This window comes from Pocillopora verrucosa, chromosome 3 (assembly GCF_036669915.1).
Source record: "Pocillopora verrucosa isolate sample1 chromosome 3, ASM3666991v2, whole genome shotgun sequence".
Classification (NCBI taxonomy): Eukaryota; Metazoa; Cnidaria; class Anthozoa; order Scleractinia; family Pocilloporidae; genus Pocillopora; species Pocillopora verrucosa.
In genome coordinates, this window is record NC_089314.1 from 11,783,939 (window position 1) to 11,810,795 (window position 26,857).

Genomic DNA, 26,857 nt, shown 5'->3' on the forward strand with positions numbered 1-26,857 from the left:
GAGATTTGAATTCTTAATAAACATAAATTAAAGATTAAGAGTTCTATGTAAAGCATCGCCCACCTTGATATTCGAGTCAAGATTACATTTATATCTTTTTCGATGCACCGGTTTATCTTTAAAATTCCAAGCAAGTCTTATTACCATTAAAAGTCTGAACAAGCACGGCAGCTAGAGCTTTTCCGCGTATTTTTTCTGGAATGTGCTTATCAAATCATGTCCTTACTCACTGATATTTTCCGAGAAATCTGGGGAGAGGCAATGTTTGCGTGACTTGGGTGATCGCAAGTCACGCGATCCACTTGTCGGGGTAAAAAGTGACTTCCTGAAAGTTACCGCTTCTCGATTACCACACTTGATTACCGACTAAGTTTTTCATACGTAATGATAAATCTGAGGGAAAATACAAATGGAAAGTTTTACCAATCCTTACTTAAATAACTTTATGTAAACTGTGATAGAGAGACAAGGGGAAAAACTAAACACACCTTGTATAGCCACCGCAAAGCTAAGAGTTCGAAAGCAAAAGTATAGCAAACCTTGCCTTAAGTATTTTTCTATTCTACATTCCTACTACGACTTAGGTATGGTTAGTCAACTTCGATTTTCAAGTAAAATAAAAATCTCATTCCCTCCTGATCACATTCCTAAAACCTTTTTGACACATTTCGATGTAGCTTCGCACATTTCCATCCGTTTTCATAGCTGGTTTTGGTTGACAAATTGTTTGGCCGACTTTCAAGTTTCATTTTTCAATTTAAGTGCAGCTCTATCATTTTGAAATGTGATCTTCCAATGAGTGGTAGGAAAGAAACGATTTTCACTAAGTTTGTCATTCTGTTAACATCTCGGTTTATCGATAGCATGCAGTTAAAATGAGAGGGTTACCTATCTCCGTAAAGAAATAATAGACAATGTTTTCTCAGCAGACAAGCTTTTATTGGTAAATATGGCAATAAGAGCATCTGGTGAAAGATCGTCCTCTACTACCCGATTAAATACCTTATTTCCACGCCCATTTCAAATTTCGGCTAAAAAAAAAAGGTGCCTATTGGAAGGAGGACGATTAATCGAGGGGGACAGTTATTAAAGAAACTATCAACCTGTAATGATTTTGCTGTGGTTGAAAGCTGAAAAGTTGTAAATAAAGTGGTAATAGCAATAGGTTTTCCTCGTATCTCTACTAATTAAGACTGTGAGGACGGAGGGAAGTGAGCAGCTTGATTTACATAATGGGAGCGTGGGTGCTTATTCGAGGAAACATGGTTCTTGCTTTCCTTCGACAATAACGCAACATCGATTTAGCAACCAAGAAGTAATAAATATAAACAGTCATTGAGGAAAAACTCACGGACCTTTTCGTCTTGACATCGCTAAGAAATTAAGGGCAGAAATGTCGGAATCTTTCAAGAATAAGGCATATAAGAGTAAGTTATTGTCGGTCAGTTCCTCATTCTTATTTCTTTGACAGGCTGTACGGGATGTTTCGTCAATTTGTAATCGGTCTAATACACCGTTCATGTACCGTCGACCAGATCAAAGTTTTTTCTTCATTTTAGTAGAAATACACGATTTACTTCCTGCTCTGTATGTTTTTCTCCTTCTCGCTTCATGGAATACATTTCAATCATGATTCTTAAAACGGGTTTTCATCACATCACAATTCAGAAATAAAAAATGGCGAATTCCCAAGATTACAAAAATATCCGACGGTCCCCCTACCACTATAGTTTGCAAATTGATGAATTTGACCGAGGCTTTTCTAACAGAAAACCATTAGGAGGTTAGAATCCGAGAAGGAAGGAAGGGAAGGAAATTGGAAATTTTGAGATACTATCAGGAGATATATGAGAAATAGAGACCTCGTGGTGAGTTAAGGGAGGGAGGGGGGGTGGGGGTGGTTGAAGGGTGGGTAACTTTTAACGCCGTCCCATAAATCCCGTCATCCTCTTCCACTTGGTCGATTGGAGCACGAGACTTTACGTGAGCAGTTGCACAAATAGAGCAGGCCTAAAACAGCCAGTCACTGCAGTGTGGATAAAACCGCAGGTGTCCCAAGCTCACGTTTCGAGAAAACGCAAACAATTAACTCATGAAGGCGTCACACGTTGTGTGACTCTGTACGTGGGGAACAGGAATAACATTGACGGCAAAACAAGCTTAAAACGGTAGAGAACACCGGAAACCACGACGGACACACAAGATGTGAGTAAGTTCTAATGGTTTTACTTGTGAAATGTTCATACTTCGAAATATTTATCGTAGCAAATCGACCATGTTTTTTTCCCCATAATTTTCCTTATAACGGTTCCTTCCGTAACTTAACACCGAGTCACACAACGCGTGACGCTTTCATGAATTAATCGTTTGCTTCTTCTCGATACACGTGAGCTTGCGACGCCTGTAATAAAACATAATGGTCCGATTGGTTCGTCGTGATGACCTTCGCTGACATCACAGGGCTCAAAAGTGTTCCCTTTTTCCTAATTTGATATAAATTAGTTTAGTGCACTTCTACAATTGCAAAACGGAACACTTAAAAACAGAACTTATCACTAAGAAATCAGCCTTAAAGGCTTAATATATAAAAATCAGGAGATAGAATCAGTGTCTTACAATCTGCAATGTACAGCCACAGTGGAACATGTCACCTAAGGAACAATAACAGCTTCTCAAATAAGAAAGATATAATATAACCATGACTTAACTGTAACTCACTTGACAATTTTAAGAGTAAAACCAATACAATACTGAATTAAGTACCACCACTACCATTGGTAAGAAACCTACCAAACTGACCAATCATCTTGAAATGTGCTTTGTTTAATCAGGTTTCCTAGACTTGTTTTCATATTTTGTTCAATACAATGACTACAACTTAGGTATTGACTTCTCTAACTGAGCAGATCTGAGGGAATTCTATCAATGGATGGACTGGTCTGGCCTGACAGTTCTGACCAATGGTAAGTTTCCTTAGTTGCAGGCAGTCTACTGAGTCAGTCCTAGTCAGTTACGTTTCCAGGCAGGACCCAGGCTCCTCCTCGTCACCTGAGTCGGTAACTAACCCAGGATCCTCCTCATCACTTGAGTCAGTAACTGACCCAGGATCCTCCTCGTCACCTGAGGCAATAACTGACCTAGGCTCCTCCTCATCACCTGAGTCAGTACCTGGCCCAGGATCCTCCTCATCACTTGAGTCAGTACCTGACCCAGGATCCTCCTCATCACTTGAGTCAGTAACTGACCCAGGCTCCTCCTCATCACCTGAGTCAGTACCTGACCCAGGATCCTCCTCATCACTTGAGTCAGTAACTGACCCAGGATCCTCCTCATCACCTGAGTCAGTACCTGACCCAGGATCAGACTCTTCTTCTAATTTGCTCCAATAATCTCTCCAGTATCCATCTGATGGCCATTCTTCCTCAGGTTTGACATTCCCTTTGTTATCCTGTCATAAATCACAAACCAACAATCAACATTATCTTGTCAAACAACATACACCTGTAATCCAACTTGTTTACCCTGGTTACTTTTTATATGAAGAGAAATTATGCCATGAGTATGTTTGACTGAGTCAATTTAAAACAACTTTTATATTAAGGGATGTTCCTTGTAAGCAAACATCACAAGGCTCACAAATATTTAGATATATTCCAATTACATCCATGGTAAGGCCCATACTGATTACGTTATTAGAGAAATAAGTTGAAGTGTTCAAAAAATATACATAACATCAAAGTGACCACCTCTCCTAGAGTCTCACTTGGTACTTGACCTGACAAGCCCCTGCAGAGAATACAACTAAAGGTAACCTTTTATGGAAAAGGCTCTGTAGTTCATGTGAGAATGAGGAACTGCTGATGTCTCCTCTTTAAAGGTTATGAATATTTACTTTGTGGCTCATCCACAGCTAGTACTCATTTTCAAACTTAGGAAACTGCAAAGGTGGACATTATTTGTGAGCATTTCAAGTGCTGCAATATTTTTGTAGTTCAGCAGCTCATCAGCTTAGCAGTCTGCTTAGTAAGTTAATATAAAAAATGTAAAAACATATCACCAGTTAGGGAAAGTTTGATTCAGACAGATGCAACCTTCATTGCTATTTTTACACAGGCCGATTAACAAGAACTTCTCTGGATAGAGTAGAATAAAAACATGTTTGAACAAAGTAACTGCAAACCATTGACATTAGAGAAGCTCTGACTGCGAATTTGAACCAGTATCTCTCTAACAGTGGTAGCATTCTTTCTCTACTACTTTTCAAGTGGAAGCCCTTGGTCATTTCTTTTCTAATCGACAATGTTCCTGGTAACTTCTGGTTAGGACCAGAGGAAGAAAAGGAAAATCTGTGTAAAAGGAAGTTTAAGGGAAAAAATTCTGCTGTGCCTTTACAGCATTTTTTCAAAACCTAAATTATATACTAAACCACTGAGTTAATCAATCAAATAGAATTTACAGATTTACGCTAACCTTCCTTCTACAAAACTCCCAAATACTATTCCAGAAGCTCTTTCTAAGGGAATACTCAGGTATCAAAATTTTTTTCTCAGAGCGTCCAGAAATATCCCACATTTCCTTTGAAGTTTAGCTTTTCCTCCATCAGAAAGAAGCTTCAGCTTTAAAGTTTGACATTGTTTAACAACTCCTAAGAGCTGTAAATAAAACAAAGTGAAAAAACTAAGGTCTCAGATCATTTCTTACAGACAGATGCTCAGCTCATGGTAAGTACATGCAATTGTTTACTCCCTCCATTCTGTTGCCCTTACGGAAATCAAGACCATTTTCCGATGGAAAAGAATAGCTAAACAAATAAACAAAAGTCGAAAACCAGTCCTAGCAGATTTCCTAAATTTTAAGATAAGTTTAGAAAGTAGCTCCTTGATCTCTTCCAAACACTGACATTAACTTTCTGTCATTAATATCTGAAAATACGCGACCGTCCTCACATTAACGCGCACAGAGTGGTAACGCATTCACTTTCGTTTTACTTTATTTTCTACTTTTTTCTCTGGTCCTAATTATAAAAGGAATAGATTTATCGAGGTTAATGGGATGAAATTAGGAATGAAGTGTATCCTGTTTCTGTGTTTCCACTGTAAACACACAAAATAATATTGTTTAAGACACTCAAAAACAGACTACACGCTTCAGAATTCACCCTTCTTCAAAAGTAAACAAACATACCTAAATGGGCTCTCATCTTCACTGAAAAAAATGACTTGCTTTGCTTCCAAGTTTAATAGATTAAATGGTAGCGACAAAGAGTGACTGTATAACGTTCTCATGCATGTAAGCCTTTTCAGTAATTCGGTATGTAAAACTTTTTAATTGAAATCGTTAAAATCATTAAAAAGCCACAATATTTGCCTCTCTTACGAACCGTTTGCGAGTCGGCTTGTTGCGACAAAATATAAAAGAATGTTATGAAAGCATGATTAAAACGGAACGAAATTGAGCTGCGAATTACCCTTTGTCCAGCAATGTAGATAATGGACTGGGCTTTTTTCTTTTTCGGGACTGGGGATTCATAAGGAATCCAAAGAAGATGCTCCATTTTAGCTTAACTTTGACCGTTGCCCGCACACGTGTTTTTCGGAAATGCGCAAGTGTCTCTTGTGGCTTGGAGATAGCTACATCGCAATTGCTCCGCGAACTAAGGGCGTAAAAATTCTTAAAACAACACCACAAGAAATTGAACAGAATCTATAAGAATTATGACTACAATTATGCAAACTACGATCACAAAACTTACGTAGTATTTTTTGTTAAACCGGCGGATGTTACTCTGACGTACAGCTGCACTCAATTCATTCAATTGTTGCTTTGTCATTTTAACATCAAAAAGGAACAGCTCTATCAGGTGAGGAAAACACCTGAGATGTCGAGTAAGAACACTTACTCCTTTGCCAAGAGGGTTATATGACAAGTCGAGGACGCGCAGGCCACGAGCCTTGTGCAGATATCTGAAGATGACTGCGGCAGGTTTGGCTGTTAAATTGATACCAACAAGTTGTAATGTGCGAAGTCTGTCATTGCAGATGATACGAGACACCAGAGTCTCTGTCAACTGAGCATCAATGATTTCAGAGCGTTTACCAAAAATAATTATATAACGCAGAGCAGTGAAAAGTGGCAAGAAATCAGCCAGCATCTTTATCTCTTGCCTTTCTATGTGGGAAATATAAATCCTCTTCACACAGGAAAGGCTCTGAGGAGTAGGACCAGTGATGCTATCAGTATTCTGAATGAAACTCGAAGCTGTTTCGCTGTCGTGTTCATTCAACGGATCAACAAGACGCGTCACCTGAGTAGACTCTGCCGTTGGCGAAATGAGCTCTCGCAGCATTTCAGTCAGAAAAGTGCTACCATCTTCTTCTTTGCGTATTTGATCAAAATAAACGACGATTTTTCTCTCTCTCTTCAAAAAGAACTCGCCCACAGAACGTGGGAACTTCATCAGTAAATCTGCGGCTATCTTTTCGCCCGAACAGCTCAAAAATACTGCATTTGTGTCCTCCGCTACAGTGATCAAGTCTCGATAGCTTTTCTCTGAAGAATCTTTGTAGGGAGGAAAAAAAATTAAGTCGGGTATTGTGCCAGATTTCAGCAAATGTTCATTTGCAGTAATGTTCAGCTGGTTAGAATCAAGAAACAAAACACCTCCAGTGTAAGAGGGAAACACTGAGCAGAGATCTCGCCTCTTCTCGGCCGAACAACAAAAGTAGCTATGCGAGATAAGCTCAAGATAAAGTTCTTCATATGGAGACAATTCTTCATTCTCCAGAAGCAGCTCACTGAAATCACATTCCGACACAGATTCCTTTCTTCCAACAGACCCCACATGATGGAAAACTGCGCACGCGGCTTCTGTTGACAGCTCACAGGCAAATTTCAGAACTTCATACATCTTCTCGATCTTTTCAAATGATTCAACTTTGGAAAGGCTAGGCGTACTTTCTCCTTTAATCGACAACACTTCCTCCTTAATGTGCCAGGCTGCAAGGAACTCCTGTACGGATTTATGAATGAAATAGGCCCCTTTCTCAGGATTGAGACTCGTAAGATTGACAATCTGGAAAAGCCCAACTTCACTTAATTTTTCAAAACTTCTTGAAATATTTTCGGGGAGTTCGCTGCAGCGTACGTAAAGTTGGTCTTGCAGAAGTGCTTCAAAGGCAGCCTTTCCAAGATTACTAAAGTCTTCTTTAGCTTCTGTTGAGGTCACTTTCTGAAATGGCATAGACTGGTGATTTCCACTTTTTTGATTCAGCATGGTTTGAATGAATTGTGTGAATATGTCGGCCCGTGATTTTGGCAGTCCCTCGTGATGTTTCTCTTTCCACAAAATACACAGCATCAGTAGGAGGAGAGGTATTTCTGCCATGTCACGGAGACCTTTTTCTTCCAGGTAGCACATAAACTCGTCAAGATCATCTTCACCTGCCAAAAATTCTCTCACAAACGTTCTTTTTTGTTCCCGGCTTTTGAAACCGTGAATTTCCAACTGAACGTGGCTGGGGCCTCTTAACTCGTCACATTTAAGTTCTCGGGTGGTGACAATAACGTGACAATCTCTTAGTTGTTCACCCTCCCAAATTTCAAGGATGGGTGAGTGTTCTTTTGCAAAGCTGTACTCATCGTAGCCATCCAAAATAAGAAGCACTTTATCTTGATTGTCGATAATGTAATCATGGAGACTATCAACTGAGATCGCACCATCACTGGCCAGCAATTTAGACTTATGCAAAACATCGCGGATGTTTCCCACGTCACACACATCGCGCAACTTAATCAGAATCAAAACATAAAAGTTCATTAGGACTTCCTTTAAGGCTTTCGACCAGTCATATGAAGCCTTTTTACAAAACGTACTCTTGCCAATTCCTGGCCGACCATAAACAAGTATTCGAGTTGGTTTTCCCTTGAACATGTCGGTGTAGTCTTCAAGTTCCTCTTGTGTCACTCCGCTAGGCTTCCTGTGATCTCTGACCCAAGACAAAGGTGTGTAGATCTCATTAATCTGAATGGAAGAGCTGTCGTCCCATGGAACGATTTTCACCTTGCTGAAGGTGTTGTAATAAGACTTAAGCTGCTCTTGACACTTCTCAACATTCAACGGTTCTAAGAAAAATTTTAAAAAAAATTTAACTTTTATTGAAGGAATAACTATATTAAAGAAAAAAAGAATTTACTTTTATTGAAGGAATAACTATACACACGATGCCAAGTTTCTAACACCACACGAACTAAAGTACAGCTTTCTTGGCATGAAAGGATTAAGATAATTAACCCTGCTGCCACCCCTTTTCCCCCCTCCCCCCCCGCCCACTTCCACCCCGCCCCTTCCCCCGTCCCCTTCTCCCTTCCCCTCCGTCCTCTTTCCCCCTCCCCGCCGTCAAAAACCCAGCCACACTCTGTTCCTTTATTTTTCCCTTTGTCGGTAGCTCGTTTGAAATTGGAGGGAAGATTAAATTTCCAGCATTTATGTCATCATGGATCAATAACGTTGGGAAATGAAGCGGCCAAAGAAACAACAAAAAACTTCATGAATTTCCTCTTGCCACGAGCGTGAGGCAAATAAAATTTTTTTAGTCCACACCTGGAATAGAACCTAACACCTTCAGAGTCTACGATCGGACACTCTATCACTCTAAGTATAATATCAGTTATAAAAACGTAAGCTTAATATGAAATTTCTTCACTTGATAATACCTGCTAGCCTTCTACGTTTATTTTCTGAAGGATCATCACTTTTACAACTCTCCTCTGCTGTTGAAAATTCTGCAAAAGGGAAAGGAAATTCAAATTGTAATGAGAATTAAACTACACTTCACTGAACTTGTGAAATGGGTAACAAGCAGGAGTCAAAATAAGTGCTGATTGAAGTTGAAAATCTCATGTGAGCCCGCTCACAGAATAAAAGAGAGAAGAGAAATTATCTGACTTGAAGAATTGAAATTAATTGGAATGGAATAAAAGGTAAGATTTAGATCTCATAAATGTTTAAAACTGGACAGTAACAGTGAGGCATTTCGCAGAAAGGTAAACAAATAAAATTTGGGTTCATCTTACTGTGCAAGAGTCTGAACACGAAAATAATAATTAGGGGGGCGGGGGAAGGAGGGAAGTTGATAAGTGTGTTTAATCAACGATTTGTAATACCTACGATCAAAGACGAAAGATAAAAGATTTAACTTAAGACTAATGAATAACAATAAAGATGCAGAAAGTGAATAGCTCTGGAATTTTAGAACGTTATCCTTGACTGCGAGTTAGAATTAGAACTACTAAAGTGAATTTGTGCATATCTCAATTTTTTTCACAGTAATGTTAAAAAATAAAGAATTTGTATGTTTTTCAGTTTTCTGTTATATATTCAATTCCACCGTTGGTCTCCAAAACAATATGTTATTTTCATTTTATGATCGATCATTAATTTTCGGCATTGAAGCAGCTGAAGGAAACCAGGACAAGAATAATAAATTGTTATAATAAAAGAATAAGGAAATGTCTTTTATCGTCGTGCCACGAGCGTTGGACAAAAAAAATCAAGTCCTCCCCAAGGATAGAACCTCCGACCTTTGGAGTCCGCGCTCAGACACTCCATTACTATAAGTATAATACGAGTTATTAAAACGTAAGCTTAATATGAAATTTCTTTGCTTGACAATTACAATACCTGCAAGCCTTCTACATTTATTTCCAGAAGGATCACCACTTTTACAACTCTCCTCTCTTGTTGAAATGTCTGCAAAAGAGAAAAGAAATTTATACTGTTATGAGAATTAAAACACACTGACGAATATGATACTGAAGGGATGAATATGCACACGACGTCAAGTTTCTAACATCGCACGAACTCAAGTACAGTCTTCTTGGCATGAAACGATTAAGATAATGGAAAAAAACACACACTCTGTTCTTTAATTTTTCCCTTTGCCTGTAACTCATCTTAAATCGCAGGGAAGATTAAATTTCCAGCATTTATTTCACCATGGATCAACAATATTGGGAAATGAAGCGGCCAAAATAACGTAAAAAAAGTTCAGGAATTTTTATTTCTTAAATTTTTGCGCAGTACTGTTTCTTGAACAAGAATGACAAATTGGTAAAAGAAAAGGGAAAGGAAAGAAGTGTTACTGTCTTGTCACGAGCGTAAAAAAAAAAAAAGGAAAAATGTTGAGTCCTCCCCAGGGATAGAACATAACACCTTCGGATTCTGCGCTCGGACACTCTACCACTATAAGTATAAAGTCAAATTGTAATGAGAACACACTTTACTAAATATGTGAAAAAGGTAACAAGCAGGAGTCGAAATAAGAGCTGATTGAAGACGAAAATCTTGTGTGAGCCTGATCCCGGAACAAAAGAGAGAAGAGAAAATGATGGATTTGGAGAATTGAAATTCATTGGGAGGGAATAAAAGTTAAGATTTAGATCTCAACAAAGTTTTAACCCTGTCAGCAATAGTGAGGTATTTCGTAGAAAGGTAAACAAAGAAAATTTGGGTTCATCTTACTGCGCACAAGAGTCTAGACACGAAAACAATAATTAGGAGGGCAGGGGGAAGGGGTAGTTGATAAACGTGTTTAATCAGCGATTTGTAATACCTACAATCTAGGACAAAGAAAATAGATTTAAGACTTTTTAAATACAATAAAGATGCACAAGTAAGTAATTTCTTATTAACCCTCTCTAATCTGGAATTTTAGAACGTTATCCATGACTTCAAAATTGGAATTAAAGCTACCAAAGTGAATTTGTTCCTATCTCAGACTTTTTGAAAGTTCTTTTTCACAGCAATGCGATTGAAAAACAAAGAATGCGTATGTTTTTCAGTTTTCTGATATATATTTAATTCCACTGTTGGTCTTCATGTTCTCTTCAGCAGATACCGATATTTTATGCCAAGGACAACAGGCAAGCCTTATGAAACGTCTCGCCAGGCCAGCTCGCGCCATTGCATTATGTACCCCTACTGTCCATCATTTTAGATGAAAAATGCACGCCCACATACGTGAACAGAAGATATCTTGTTCTTCTTTTTCGGCCAGTAAGAAAAATTTTCATCGCCACGTAATTGGCTTTGGCGACATACCATTTATATGTATAGTTTGCAATCGAGTGTAACGATAGGATTTTTAGTTATCGAGTTCTTTCATGCTTGCGCTTAAAAAAAATACAATATATTCAACGTGGAAAGCTTAGTTCAGCAAAGCGTAAACGCCACCAGTTCTCCTTCAGCCACCCGTAAACAGTTGTTATTAGTGTTAAACTGTAACAGCCACCTGTCATGTCCTTTTGTGTAACTGTTATCCACCGGAACTCTTTAAAGTAATTAATGTTGTAAAAGGCGAAATTCCTACTTAGCCAATAGTGCAGTAGATTACATGATCCTTTAGATTATTCATGGCATTACGTTATCCATGTACGTTAGGTTTAAATAGGACTGTTCTGTAAAGCTTAGCGGTGAGAGAAGAAAGGAGAAGAGAAGAGAGTAGAAGAACGGTGTTGAACCAGCCCTAGCCAGGTCCGTTCTGGTCAAAATTGTAGTAGAGCTTGCAGAATAAATCTACGTTGGAGCCAACCCTGTTGTTGTTAGTCACTCTCTCAAGGATAGTCAGCAACCGTAATAGATTCCGGTTACCTTCCCGCAGCCAGCGAGTGCCCCCAAGGAAAGCCTTTACCCAGAAGAGTTTTTAAGAGTTGTCCCCGTCCGTCCGTTCATTTGTGAAGGCAAAACCCTGTTTTCACACGAGCGAAAAGCTCTAAAACACTCTTTTCCATATAACGAGCAACTTGGGTAAAGCCACTCTAAATCTTCGTCACTGGGATGAGGGTTAACGGGCACGCCCATAGATATGTCCTCGTTTTACCTGCAAAACGAGTTTTTCTTTTCTTTGGAGTTAATGAAAACTTGCAAAGGCACTTGTAGCACATGCACACTTGTATCGCATTCTTAACAAATGTTAAGAAAAACTAATTGGGACAGATGTTTTTTGTCAATAGATAAGCTTTGCGCAGCCTTGACGATTTTCCTTTTCCACTTGAAAGTTTTAAGGTTTTTCCCTTGTTTAGGGCCATTTCGTGCGATTGCATTACACATCCCTTCATGTTATATATATATCATTTTGCACGTGATAAGGAGGCTCACCTTCACTGACTGAATTTTTTTTTTTTTTGAGTTTAGTGACCTATCATTCTCTTGTCTTTTTAAAATTCGAGCAAAATACTTGGAAAAAACTATCCCTTCTGTAAAATAAACAGCCATTGTAGAAAGACAGAGTCGTTAAAAAAGGAAGTTTACAATGGTATTTTCTGTATCTTTGCATTCTAGTGGGTGTCATGTTGCTTTCCAGCATACTGATATTGACTTAGCTATTCATCGAAACATTTATCTCTGATGAAAAAAATTCACCAGTTCGTTTCTTACGATCAATGGATACCAAAGCCTAAAAAGTAGGAGGAAATACTGGCAACCTTACACTTATAGCTGGCAGTTAAGTAGTGAGTGAGTTTTGCGCTATCAGAAAACTACATGAAAAAAAACAAAAATGCAACAAATGATCTTCCTTCGCTTTGATTTGGTTACCGACAAATGAAGCGACACTTTTCCAGTTTCGAGGCACTGTCAACAACGTACACAGGAGATACAGTGGCCAAAAAGCATGGTGTCTGAGAATTTAGGCACTATACTTGTATGTAATCGTATTTTCATTGAATTGCTAGATTAGTGATATATTACCAGAGATAAATGGTGCACAAGTTGGCTATATTCTAAAGGATATTAATGCAGGTCGAAATTCCAGTAGGGATACTGTATAGAAGGCCAAAATGAAAGCAAAAGCAAACAGCTTGATAAATGTTCTCTTCCCTACATCAAAGGGAACATTACTCTTTGGGTCTTCCATTAGTTTGCATGGAGACTAAACTTCTTCCCACCTCTAATTTGCCCCAATGAATATAAAGTATTGTCCATGTTCATTCAATAATTTTGAAATATATAACGTTCATCATTTTCTTAATAATTTCCCTTGATGACAGCGCACTCCACGAAGGGATCATGTGCTACAGAGACAATTCATGAAACTTTAACCAACAAGGTTTCATGTCTAAAACAACAAATTTGCTCCAACATAAATCGCAAGTTCATAAGGGTTAGCATCCATTTCTAACAGGAGTTTATCATAGGATTACCCTTACTACTTTTGAGTAACGTGAATCAAATATTCAGTTAGCAATGGTTATTTGGTTTCATTAACTGACGTAATAATGCCAAATTTGCCACCGTAAAGCTGATGTTTCGAGTGTTAGCCCTTTTTTGGACTGATTAAAGGAATGTGGGTTGGGTGTGGTTTATAAAATGGGGGTTGCGCTGATGAAGGGGGAAGGCAGGAGTTTCCAGGTGTATTATTGGGGGGTTGGGGGGGGGGGGGGTCGGTGGTCTTCTTCCCAGAGGGAAAATACTATCAAAAGCTTGAAAACATCCCACCATCAATCTTTGTGGAAAGAAAATTAGAGTTCCTGTATGTTGAATTGACATCAACGTCATTATCTTAAAGCCAAGTGCAACATTCATGAGCAGAGCCTGTGAAATTGCTGACGAACATGTAAAATTTTTGATCCAAGAGCTGATCTGATTGGTCACCGCATGATCATAGGTCATTAATCATGTTTTCAATTCAGTTTTGGTACTCGGTTCCAGCACGTTTATAAAACACAAAACTAAAGAGCATACAAGACTATACTACAGGCCAAAAAAGATAAAAGTTGATCTGTTTACCTTTGTAATGTGGCCAATCTTCAAAAATACTGCATTCCTTTAGAATGTTGACAACAAGAGAAGCTGCTGTTACACTTGCAAATGTTTGCCAGTTTTCTTTTGATTCAGTTCCATCTGCATATCCTGAAATACCCTTGACAACAACCCACTCCATTTTCAGATCATATGCTGCACTGAAAATACCTGAGACATACAATAACAAGCTATTATGAATAAAACAAAAGGTATTCTCCAACATCTATTAATTTTAACCTTTCTCATTGTTACAATTGTTATCAAAGATTTTTAAAGAACTAGAGATATATTTTGGAAAGTCACCTTACATATACAATTTGCAGAGCTAGTAACTGTAGCACAAGCTTCTTCCAAGTCCCATACCATTCAGCCACTAAGACTGTACTCTTATTCACTCCACATGTATATGAAATACTGGTCAGTTCATCAGTAGCCATCTATACTCCTGGATATAGAGACACACTGTGAGAGTAAAGCCTCCCAGCCAAGACTAGAACACAATCACTTTAGCCCAGGGCTTGAACCCAGACTTCTTGATCTAAAGTCCAGTATGTTCACACACAAGCCAGTGCATCTCTCAACACTTGCAGAAAAGCTTACTTACAACATACAAGTATCAACTCTTTCTTTCCAGGATACAAATATACCCAAATATCTCTTTAAGCAGATTTTACAGTAACAGTTACTTCAAAGGAAAAAGAGATCTTACCCTCTCCTTCTGTTTCAATTGCAATTGCTTCAGGAAATGACTTTACTAGTTCCTCTCGTCGCCATTCAGCTTGCACGACCTCAGTACCACTCAAAACCTCACCACAGAAGACTTCAACTTTCCTCTCTTTAGGATTTTCTAAGGGTGGATTCCAACCATGACCTGCACTTTTAATGAGTTCAGCAATGTCTCTGCTTACAGGAGTTGTGAACCCACAAAATTTCTTTCCATCCTTTGTAACCTTCTGGTAGGAATAGGTTGTGAGCTTTTCTGATAGAACCACATCCCCAAGCTTTGTTGATTCCTGATTCATACCACTACAGTGGCCCACAGAAAAGACAGCTTTGGGCCTCAGCTGAGTGACAGCATTTTTTACAACATTCAAAGCACCACCAGGAACTTTACAACCCTCTGAGCATTTCATCAAAGCTACTTTCAGTTTAACATCTTGATCTTCACCAAAGCTACCAAAGTACACACAACCAAGCCCTTTAAAGTAGCTTCTATATGGACCATTAATGTAATGGTAGCAACTTAAGAATTCACAGTCCTTCACTGTTAACAACAGAATGTCAATTGGGAGTTGAACATCCTTCCATCGTTTAGAATCCTGGGTTAGTTCACTTATCTCTGGAAGACTAATATTGACCTTTGGTGGGTCACCATAATCAGTGTTCTTTGAACTGCTCTCGTCAGCTCTCACAGTTTCTGACATATTGCCAATCAGCTCCTGAAAATAAAAGCAATACAGAAACATATAAAAACTAGATTTTAATCCAATTGAATTCACCATATTTAAGCCTGGACACAATAACTATCCTCCAGTCCTGCCCATTTAATCAATGTTTAATTCATGCAACTGTAGAAGTTAATGTTAATTTATTTTGGAACAGAATTATATTAAAGATAATCTGCTTCACTGCAGAAATCTACTAAGACAATCATTTTAAAATCATTAGTCATAATTAATAACTGAAAAATACAAAATCAATCATAGTGGGTGTCAAAGCCAAAATATAAATAAAGATTTGTGTTTTTTATGAGCTTGTACCAAATAGATGTAAAATTACAGGCAGATATGAATAATCACATCTAGTGGCAAGCATCAAATAAAACTGGTCACATCTCCAGTTTGTACAACTAAGCTTATACTGTACTCAGATCAAAACATATGATAAAAAATATCAACCTAAGGTCTTGTCCCAAGCCCAATGCACAGAGGTTGCATAAATTAGTTATTTTTCTAGTTTAACATCCTTTTCTTAAAGGCAGCCAGTTATATATTTGACACTGTCTTGAAACAGGTTCTTACCAAAGCCCTGGGTGATAATTTTTTATGTGTTTGGATGGTTGATTCAAGTTAAAATGATCAATTTGTTTAGAAAGTGTTACATGTAAAGTTATCCAGTACTTTGGAACATTTCCTTGTTCCCTTTATATTAAGCCTTGACATGCTAACACTGACTTATTTACCATGAGTGACAAATGAAACATAACAGTTTGAAGCAAAATTCCAGCATGTGAGTCGAACACTGTGATGGTCGTTAACCAGTGACTGATACTGATATCATTTTTGATGAGTGACAAATAAGACAGGACAGCTAGTGTGCACAGCTTTGACCGTTTCCACAGCCCAAGCATATGATGGTCTTCAATTAGCCACTTATACTGATTTATTTTTGATGGGTGAAAAGTAAACAGTACAGTGTGTGTAGAACCATTCTCACAGCCTATGCATATGACAGTCTTTAGTCAGCTGGTCATTACACCTGCTCCTGAATCAGTCTGAAAAGTAATCTGGTGGGGGATTGAACATTTTTGAAAGAGAGAACTCGAAAACAGGCTTTAACAAAATCAATAATCCTCAGAACAGTGTTGTGGGAGAGGAGACCAGCTACCAAAAAGCTAAAAATTTCATAGTTGGGGATCACATAGAACCCGACATTTTTCATTGTTGAGCACTGCTTATTTAACTGTGTCAACCATGAAGATGGGAAAATTGACACCAAAAACAGGCCAAAAAAATTGGCATCCACTGGTTGCTTAATTTTTATTAAAAAATAAACTGATCTTCTGCAAATTGGTAACAGGAATAAAGAGCTGTGAAGTCAGGAAGTGAATCAAAGCATTAAAACTTGATGAGGCAATTGATATCATCAGTGCTGGAAAAATATACACCATTGAGCTGAAGAACATAGACTTAAGGAGCTGTAGAAGCACCCTTAAGTATGGTCAAGAATCAAAAAAAGAAATCTGACACCACACAAAAGGTACTAATGCTGAGACTGTGCATGGAAATCCCACAAAACAATGCACATCAATTTCCTGTCACTGGCACAAATGTAACAAGTGTCACAAAAAAAATTATTTGTTACAATCCTCACAGCCTTTGTTAGCAGTGGAGGAGATAAGATAACAAGGGAAAATTTTAACTAGGAACTATGTCAAAGATATCTGCCAAGACTTACAATCAAGTTGAAGAATCAGATGATGAGATAGATAGATAGATAGATAGATAGATAGATAGATAGATAGATAGATAGATAGATAGATAGATAGATAGATATATATATATATATATATATATATATATATATATATATATATAATTATATCATATACTCAGAAGCAGACAGTGATCATACCAAATACTTGGTGGAGCCTCAACTAAGGGAAGGTGTGAGCTGTGAGTGGACAAAACCATGCAAACAGATCATACTAATTATGAAAGGATACAAAAAGCATTAAAAACAGATCAAGCCTGGAAAACATCCAAGCTGTCTTAAAACCCACCAGTAAACTTTTCTCTACACATGTATGTGCAAGGTTTATCGTAAAATTGACATGGCTTAATGGGCTTGAAAATTTTGAAAATTCAGCTATAAATTGCTAGGAAATAAATGAATGAAGTTCTTATTTATTTGAAGTAAGGCTGTTTCTGGCTTTTTTTATGGCTTGGTAATACAAAAGAGTGCTACAAAAACAGCTACTTCAATCAAGGCAGCAGGAGATTAAAATGGTTTGCTTGAGCATAATATTATCCATTGTGATATATTAAAGTAATAAAACACGTGATCAGTTGCAAGATCCAGGGGTACAAATGCGTAACATTAGGGAAAAACTAGCAACTTCATAAAATTACCAAAAAATCATCAAAACATAGATTATTCATAAACTTTTATTGTAAGAACTACTTTTTGAGAAAATATTTGATGTTATCTGTTAAATTATCCTCATTACTTAATACCCAGAATGCATAGCAGGCGTGGTCATATATTCTATTTACACATTTGCAGGCTTAAATTCACGATTCTGTTTAGAAATAACACAGTTTTATTTACATAACTAAAAAGAAGACATAATTTCCTCATGCTGGTTGGGTAAAAGCTGGAATAATACATTTCTACGCCTATTTAATTTCTTGAGTTCTCCACAGATAGTCCTGACAGTGTTTGCATACACTTCGGTTGACTTCCGGTTTCGGTTGCGCAAATGATGACTCTTTTCTATTCTGACGAAGTTTTCGAACCCTTTCTCGAGTTTGCTGTCGCTTTTTCTCTTCCCTCTCTTTTTCTCTTTGCTTCAAAACCTTCTTCTTGGTAGCTGATGCAGCATTCCGCTCACGGTTGGCTCTTTTGTCATCAGCCTTTTGTGCAGATGTGCGTGTTTTCACTGCGGCGACTGTCGCGTTTTTTTTCTTGCTTCGAAGCAAGCGCATTCTTTCTCTTGCTTTTTGTGCAAGAACTTCTTTGTTTCTTTCATAGTATTCCCTTTGTTGTTTAAGCTTTTTTTCTTCTTTTTCTTTTCTCCATTGATCAGCAGAATATTTTTTGTTTTCCATTGAATATTTCGCAAGCGAAGCGTGTAAATTCTCGACGGAAGAAGTCACGCTAGGGAAGTCACGTTCTCTAGTAATTTCCAGTCTCAAACGATCGTTTGTTCATGGGTGTATATCAATTAATTGTTGTATACCCCCTCTAGATGTAATGTACAAGGTTGTTGTAAGCGAGGAAGAAGCGAAGTTTAGATGCGAAGATTTCTAAAACTGCCACTATTTTGCGCGTGTAAACTGATACACCAATGCAAACAATACTGTTCCAAGATCGAATATGTTCGCGATTCAAAAAAGACATAAATTTAGATGTTAAATTGAGTTAGATTCGTGAACATTTGGTACCGATAGAAAGTTTAGAATTTGAGAGTGACAGATCTGCTAGTTGAAGAGCAATTTCATTTTAAGCGCGGCTATCACAGACCTTTTTGGAGATGAGGATAAATAATTTTAAGGTAAATTTTCTATGCATTTTATGTGTTCGCGATTCAGACTTTTTGGATTTTTTACGCTGTCTTTGAATTAAATGGAATAAAAATTTGTATACAGAAAATAAATCATCTGAGAATTATTGTATGTATTTTTTTAAACTGATTTGAGCTTTTTTTGCGACAAAATCTTGGTGACTATGAAGTATAGTACAATATTGTATAAACAGCGTTACATGTTCGGTCGCCGAGAAAATTGTTTCGTAGCGCGAATATTACAATTCAGTGTTCCAATTTTAACTATTTTATTGAAAAGTCTATGTTTCTAGTGTATTTCTAAGTCAAAATTATTTTGAAATTTTAAATTTTTAAGTAAGAAATTTTTGAATATGTTTGATGCTTTGTCAGATTATGTTACGCGTTACATAAGAATTCGCCTCACTTTTCTGAATACTAAAATCCATAAAAAAATAAATTCTTCCTCTATTACCACGATTTTTGGTTTAATACAAAGAGGTTAACTATATCTAACAGGATATATAAGTTTTAAAGTGTTTTGTTTGAAATATATATTTTTTTGCTCAATATGGTTTTCGTAAACATGCTTTGCCACCCTGGATCGTGCTACTGATCCCTACAATGCTTATTTTCTGTAATTGATGAGAATGATCAGCATTGAAAATCGGTTCAAATCTGAACCATTTTATCTGCAACGATGATTAGTGTATGGGTCGCTTAAGGAGTGATGCACAACTGGAGGAGAAGGAGTTGAGTGGCCACTCAAAACCTTTTCACTTGACCAAGGGATTTCCTCATGTTCTTCATCACTTATTCCTTGTTTGCCCTGTGGCAGTTCCAGAAATCTTTGCACAAACACAAGTATCTGATTACTAGCAACTCTTTCACTGGCCAACTCCAAATGAGTGGAACAAAATCTGAGTACATGTAATCTTAGTTTTGTTTTGATTCTGTGAATTGTCTGTAATGTACCTTTATTCCTGAATGTTCTTAGCTTACAATGCTATGTCATGCTCGTACTTGTTTACATATAAAATGGAATATGATGTTATCATACAGAATGTTGAAATGTTAAACGCAACACTGGTGTACAATGTATCCCTACACATGTACATGTACTGTGTAATGGAGCTCAAATCAAGTAGTTGTGGTTATCAGTTGATATACTCTGTTGCAGACTAGAAGCTCTAATGCCAGCTGAAGGCCTATTTATTATCAATATTATCATCATAATTATTATCTAAAAAATTTATTAACAGACCATTCAGCACAGAAAAACATGCCTCAGTTAATCCCTAAGATGTCATGTTAAGGTTATGTTATTCCTCAGTTTTGCACTGCACTGCACATACTGTATAGCGCATAAAAATCACATAATCAGGGGAATGAGCATGGGCGCAGTCCGAGAACACGGTATTGTTTTTTAATCCATGGACCAGGTGAAGAGAAACAATGGTCTTTGGCTCTTGAACAAGCATGGTGACCTATATTATTTTTGCATAATTTTGGTGTACAATTTATCCCCTTTAAATTGGGGAAATTAAAAAAAATTCTTGGAAGGGAAAAAAAATAGAACTAAAAGCGTGCATGAAGCCTGTTACTTGAGGGTTCAAATTATGACCTTGAAAAAATGACCCAAGAAACGTTTTGAGCTGATATTTTGCTTAAATTTAAGTGATTTTCCCACAGATTATATATCAAATTGTTCCATATCCTCAAGACTTTCTACCTGTCAATTTTTATTCAAGTGTTGCTTTAAAAACCCTTGCTTCCAGCTGCAGCAAAATGTACCTTGAACCAATGCAATGACGCGTGTGATTGGTGCCAGTGCAGGCATAAATGAAGCAGGTTTAGCCCGTTACATCTCCGAAAAAAACACAGTGACCTATCTTTTTTATTGTATTTTTCAAAACAGACATTGGTAGGGAACATTTAAGGAGGTATAAAAAAATTGTTTGATAACTTTCTTCTGAGGAATCACCTCAAAAGAGCTTGCCAAAATTTGTGCATCTTCAAATTTTTTCACTAGGATGTCTAGCTTCACATTTAGTCATCTGAACTTAAAGTTTATTTGAACATCAATCACCATCATCTGCATCATTATGATTGGTCTCAATTGTATCTCCACATGATATTTGCAAATTTACCCCATCACATTATTTTGATACAATGAAAGTATTTGCTTATAATTATATTAAAGATACATGTAGTAGTTAAATGCATGTTCTACCTTTTGTTAGTTTTTATAAAAATTGATAACAGAAAATCTGACTGACCTGTGCAAAAATACTTCTTGCTGTTAGTCCACTGTCAGTATGATAAGCTCAATCACAGCAGTTATCCTCGCCAGCCTGGTTAATTCTTTTAAGGAAAAAATATTCATTTTTCTAGCACGCAGTATTGAGTATTGTAAAGCTGAGCTTAATGAATACTGGCTACATTATTGTAAATAATTCTATAGTAAGATGAGTGCAAAGCTGTTGTTTTGCAGATCTTGTACACTTGTATTTCAAACTTATTCTTAATATTTACCTTACTGCGGTGTGTAACCATAACCTAAAACACTCAAAACTTATCATAATGACATTTAATAAGCCTTCATTTTGAACAACAAAATCTGAATAAGTTAATTCTGATCAGTTATTTAACTTCCAGCACAGTCTTTTGTTGCTGCAAATTTCTGGTTTGCATAAGGGAAATATTGGAGCTACATCTGCCTCAAGTTGTGTTTACCACGCCCCCAAGAGTTATAGTCATGTCACCCTAGTGTGTGGTTATGTTGCCCCATGATAGATTGCCTGAGGTGGTTGACGGGCACTTTTCATGATATCATCAAGAACATTCTAAAGTCACAAGCTCATCAATTCTTAATCCAGTCAATGGACTTTTTCGATGGCTCCTAACGAAACTGTAAGCAGCATGTTTCAATACTTTTGACCCATTTATTAGGTCGCAAATTTGATCTACCTTTAGTTATTAAACATTTATTCAATCGAGGTAAAGGCATGGTATCATTCTTACTTTAAGACTTTGAATCCTCGAAAACCACTTTCCATGTAAACAACAAACAAAGAAGCAAATATTTGAAGCAATTTACATATCTACAATAGCACCGCTTCACACATCAAACTTTCAAAACAACCATTGGATTTTATGGCACTAAGTGATAGCAATGGCTGTTTTCTATGTTTGAATGAAAATGTTGACTGGTTGGATTATCAGTCTAGTGCTGTAGTACTGCTGTTTTTCAGTGTTTTAAAAGTTAACACAGGACTTGCATTCCAGGCATTTTTTTAACATGATATAATATTATATTACATTGTTGTTCCCCTAAATGTTTTCCTAGAAAAAAATAACTATTTGGATTTCCAAACCGGGTGCATTAGTAAATTACCAGCTGCATTAAAATGTGCAAATGTGCCCTACTCCTGTTAGCCTTTGTAACATTAATTTTGTCGCGCTCATTACCTGAGAGTTGGACAATTTTTTGTCTGGCTTTTGTCACATGGATATCTGGCTCCATGAATGGTAATCAGGCCAGATTGACACTGTATTCAGGCTCTGTCAGGCTCCAAAGTTTTGGACAGATTGTACACCTCACTCTCAGTTCGCTTTTCTCAAAAGTTTTGTTCATTAGCCTGGGTCGCTGTCAGTTCTTTGTTAATGTTCTGATCATTGTCAAGCACTTTTCAACCATCAAGGTACATGGAAGTTACAAATGCACTTAAATTTTTCATGTAATGTGATCACTAAAGCAAAATGATATGACCAATATGGCAGTTTATAATTAAGGGGTTGAAGCAAGTCATGTTATCTTCTTGATCCATGCACTGCTAGCTTAAACTGATAATGGGCAACTTTGGTATGTTTTGTCCTCAGCTATGGAAGTCATGGAGTGCGAGTTTAGTTGATCAGCTGGAGTTGCAGTTGTAGTGTATTGTGTTACATAGCATTACCACTTCCTGTTACTCAATTGAGTGGTAACTCTACTTTCCTAGGTAAAAGTAAAATGACTTATTATGAGTATTGTATGGTAAACATACTATCTTGATCACTGAATAAAGTATTATTAGCTGTATCTTACAGCTAATTTTAAAGGCTGTTCATTTTACCTGCTTTGACTTTCCCTTTAATCCTGTCACTACCAGGAAATCACTGATGTACTTGACAAGCTCATTATAAACCTGCTCTGTGATATGGAGGACAACTTTGCTACTATGAAAAAGACAGACAAAACAGAGTGTTTAATCAATTCTGTAAAAACAATTAGGAAATTCTTCAAATCTTAATTATTCAAGATTTCATTTTCGGTAAAGGTTGGCTCTGATATAATTTATGTGATTTCACTGTGTAAAATGTGAAATGGCAGTTAACAATATTTGGTTACAGAGCTGAAAGAGCCGTAACAGTGCAAACATGATCATTTTGCATTTTCTAAATTAAACAGCTCATTTAAATTGCATTGTCATTAGGTCCTATAAGCTATAGTAAAAATAGATGCAGATACATGAAGATTAATTTTAAACACAGGAAATGCTTATGAATCAATGTAGGGAGTCCTAAAATGCAATTATCTCTGGTTGTGATAAAATGAGACACTTCTTAGAGAATGACACTACATACCTTGAAGTGAATTGTTCTTTGAATTGTTTGGTGATATTCTCCAGAAATAAACTGTGCAAAACTCAAACCCAGTATACCACCATAACCTTAGGCAGGCAACTCACAGTTTCCTCTAGGTACTGATTTGTCTTATGGATAGTCAGCAAAATGTCTTTAATCTAGGAAGCAAACACAGTTGGCATTGACAACAATTGAGAAATTCCAGCACTTTCCAAACTAGCCCAGCAAATTGGCTTCATTCTCATTTCACAGGTCACTTCTGATCATACGGACTGGGTTGAGAGGGAAGGTGGAGCCAGCGTGGCTGAGTGGTTAGTGTGCTGGACTGGTAACCTGATGGTCCCAGATTCAAGCCCTTTGCCCTACTTCTCACCAGATTTGTTCTTGGCCGCCCTGAGTTCATAACCTCAGCTGTGCTGTGCAAAAAGTTAATTGGTCTGCTGCCTGCCACCTGCGATCTTTAAGCACTTTATGTTTATTTGGAATACTTCTTTCTCCCTAAGCACGTATGAGCATGTGTAAATGAATATATGCACATTATATGTAATTTAATTTATTATTATTATTATTATCTCTTTGATGACTGGGATTATTAACAATTTTCATTTCAATACCAGATGCTCTAACAGTTTAATTTAACTAGGACAATAGAATGATTAAAAGTAGCATAACCCTTTTTAAGGTCAAGGAAAATGGCAAAAAGCAAGCTGTCAATATCTTCAAACTTAAGTGTTGTATGGAGAGCTCAAAGTGCTGGCTGTACCATAAAAAATTATGTTATTTACCTATAAAAACTAAAAATTATAGTTTCAATCTAAAACAAGAGAATATAAACTGATTCTCCTAAATAGATGTGACAGTATGTGTTAGCCTTTAAGGTGAGACAGAGATATGATATGTTTGGCAAGCCTCCTTACCCGCCACCCCTTGAATGATGCTAGAATGTATCCTAGGTCTTGAAAAAAAGAATGTATCCGAAGTCTTCAAAATGCTGCTCAGAGGTGACAGTTTTCCACCATATAGACCGACCCTTGGCCGGTAAATAATATATTTACTTTTTTTTTTAACTCCATGAAATTCCTTCTGAAAGATCAGGAATGATTAAGGGCTGTGAATACGGCAAGATCTTCCATAAATTGAACAATTTTTGAGTGAGTAAATGGTAGTTAAAATAGAGGGGATGCAAATTAAGGAGAAATGCTTCACTGAAAAATTTTCATTTGCAAAGTTATAAAGGTGATTTAAAAGGCTTCCAAACAATCTCTGAAACATTTTATCTGTCAGAAACTGACACTTGTCAATTAGAGAGCGTGTAAGAAAAAAAAACACATGTACACTTTTGAAAAACAATGAAACTAGTTTGGCAAGGACTGTCATGACAATGTTTTCTTCAAAAACAGTCAATAATCTTACCAAAAGTATTATATTCTCTATCATCAATGATTCATTAATGTATGAAAATTTACCTCTGTTCATTCAGTAAATGGAGAGGAAAGTAATTGTGAGTAGATTCAATTTTTTTGTTTTGAAGTTGTGAGAGTTTGCTCATTTGTTTCCTGCAATAGCGTGTGCAAATCTGGTCTTTCCTACATAAAAACAAAATTCGAACGACACACTACAATGAGACACAAGGGGATTTAATGAGGCATTTTCAAATTGAATTCCTTCAGTTTCTGAACAAAAAGACCTAGCTTCCACACCTAAATTAATAAGGGAGGGAGTTTTGTGTATTCCACAGCTTTAAACTAATGAGGGGGGGGGGGGGGGGGGGAATAGGGGAATAGGGGAAACTGTTTTTGGCAATATTGATCTTAGACAGCGTACAAGCCAACTCAGCCTCCGATTTCCTCGGAGAATAATCAGAGATTTGCATTTCGATTGGTAAACATAATATCGCAAAATATCGAAGAGTGGGGCCATTCTGCGACTTTTGAATGAAGGTCCTAATGGACATCGAGAGATTTGATGAACAGAAATTACATGTAATATCTGAAGATATAATCGATGGTAATGGTCAGAGTCTTGATTCTACTTTGTCTTTAATAGATCTTGTTTATATTTCCTTTCTATTGTCTTCGTTATGGAGGTGATTCAAAGCGAGACATGTTTAAGATTAATTACCAAGCAAACTTAACTTGCTCTGTTAGCAAATTTGTATACTGCAGTGTAATATTTTGATTTTAACACAACCTTGTGGGGATAAAATTTAACTTGCTACAGCTTGTGATGGATAACGAAAACATTTTCACTCCATTGAGCACAAACTGAAGACGGAAGTACTTCTTCCTTGTTAACATAACAAGCTTGACTTGAATCGTGCTTTGATGAAGCGGAAATTCGGTAATATTTTCGGGAATTCAACTACGCTCCACTCACATGTGTACCAAGAAGAAGACCAACAAATCCTCAGGATGTCAACTTACCGTTCTCCCAAGATCCTGATCCGTCTTGTGAGTGTTCAGCTAGATGTCTCCCCAGTAAAAGGAAACGATTAAGAAGTTCGTCAACACTCCAAGACGCACTCCGCGTTCACACCTGCAAGTCACGTGTTGTTTGGAACATCTGTCTGCAGAACGTGATAACAAACGCCTGGGAGAAAAACGCGAGAGTCACGTGATTATACTTATTCCTCTTTTTTTTTTTTTTTTTTTTTTTTTTTTTTTTTCCTTTTCTTTTTTTTCAAACAAACACCTTAGGACAAAAACCAAGAGATCTAAGTGCTTTTGTAGCCAGAAGTCTTAAAAGCCTCTTTCCTTAAGTTTTATTTTTAACCGGAGCTCAATGTAAGGATCATTTCTTTACCTGTATTTCATCTGCACCAATTTTCATGTTATATTTCGTTTTGCCGGCTGGGAATATTTTCAGGAAGGTTTTTTTAGCAAATCAAACCGATTAATAACTTTTTATGTCTCTCTCTCAAATCACTTTTGTTGCCAGCGAAAATTCTTTTAGAAATGAATTTGTGGTAGTAAATGCGTCATTAGTAAATTGGTTGACACGCGGCATAAAAACCGTTTGTAATTGACTTTAATCCTTCACGAAAGTAACTCAAAAAGTTAAAACTTTGAGGTATTTGTAGACAATTGAATTAATCGATGTAATTTTCATTCATTTAATATTTGTATCCTCTCAAAATATTTATTCGTTGTAAAACGGTGAGCGAAGTTTTCAGTCCTACTACAAATACGCTTTCGCTAAGTCTTTGCGAGTCCGTTCAATTTGGTCATTTGTCATTTTTTTTCCCTTATTTTTAATTTTTCAAAAAAGTACATGCGCTTTTTTCCTTACGTGTTTGTAATTGGCAGGTGTCAGATTGTGACACATACGAGTTTAAAAAGTTTTAGCTTGTTTGGAAACCTTTTAAATCACCGTTATCTTTACATAAATAAAAATATTTCAGTGAAGCCTCTCTCTTGAATTTGCACAACCTCTGTTTTTAACTACCATTT

At 37.0% G+C, this 26,857-nt stretch overlaps 1 protein-coding gene across 4 annotated transcripts; it reads right to left on the bottom strand.

The window, feature by feature from the left end:
* Positions 1–234: 234 nt before the first annotated feature.
* LOC136279424 (NLR family CARD domain-containing protein 4-like) lies at positions 235–25,955 on the bottom strand. Of its 4 annotated transcripts, none has more exons than XM_066163125.1 (11): positions 25,832–25,955; positions 23,409–23,566; positions 22,898–22,997; positions 22,254–22,779; positions 21,062–21,146; positions 14,508–15,237; positions 13,784–13,966; positions 9,680–9,748; positions 8,713–8,781; positions 5,753–8,121; positions 235–3,448 (listed from the first exon to the last, which is right to left on the bottom strand). In XM_066163125.1, exons 6-11 carry the CDS (start codon positions 15,220–15,222, stop codon positions 3,011–3,013), a joined length of 3,843 nt encoding a protein of 1,280 aa, XP_066019222.1. In that variant the 5' UTR covers positions 15,223–15,237; positions 21,062–21,146; positions 22,254–22,779; positions 22,898–22,997; positions 23,409–23,566; positions 25,832–25,955; the 3' UTR covers positions 235–3,010. The 4 variants fall into 4 exon arrangements, with proteins under 4 accessions (XP_066019222.1, XP_066019220.1, XP_066019221.1 ...); XM_066163123.1 differs by having other exon boundaries at positions 22,898–23,000; XM_066163124.1 differs by lacking the exon at positions 22,254–22,779.
* Between the last annotated feature and the right edge of the window lie 902 nt (positions 25,956–26,857).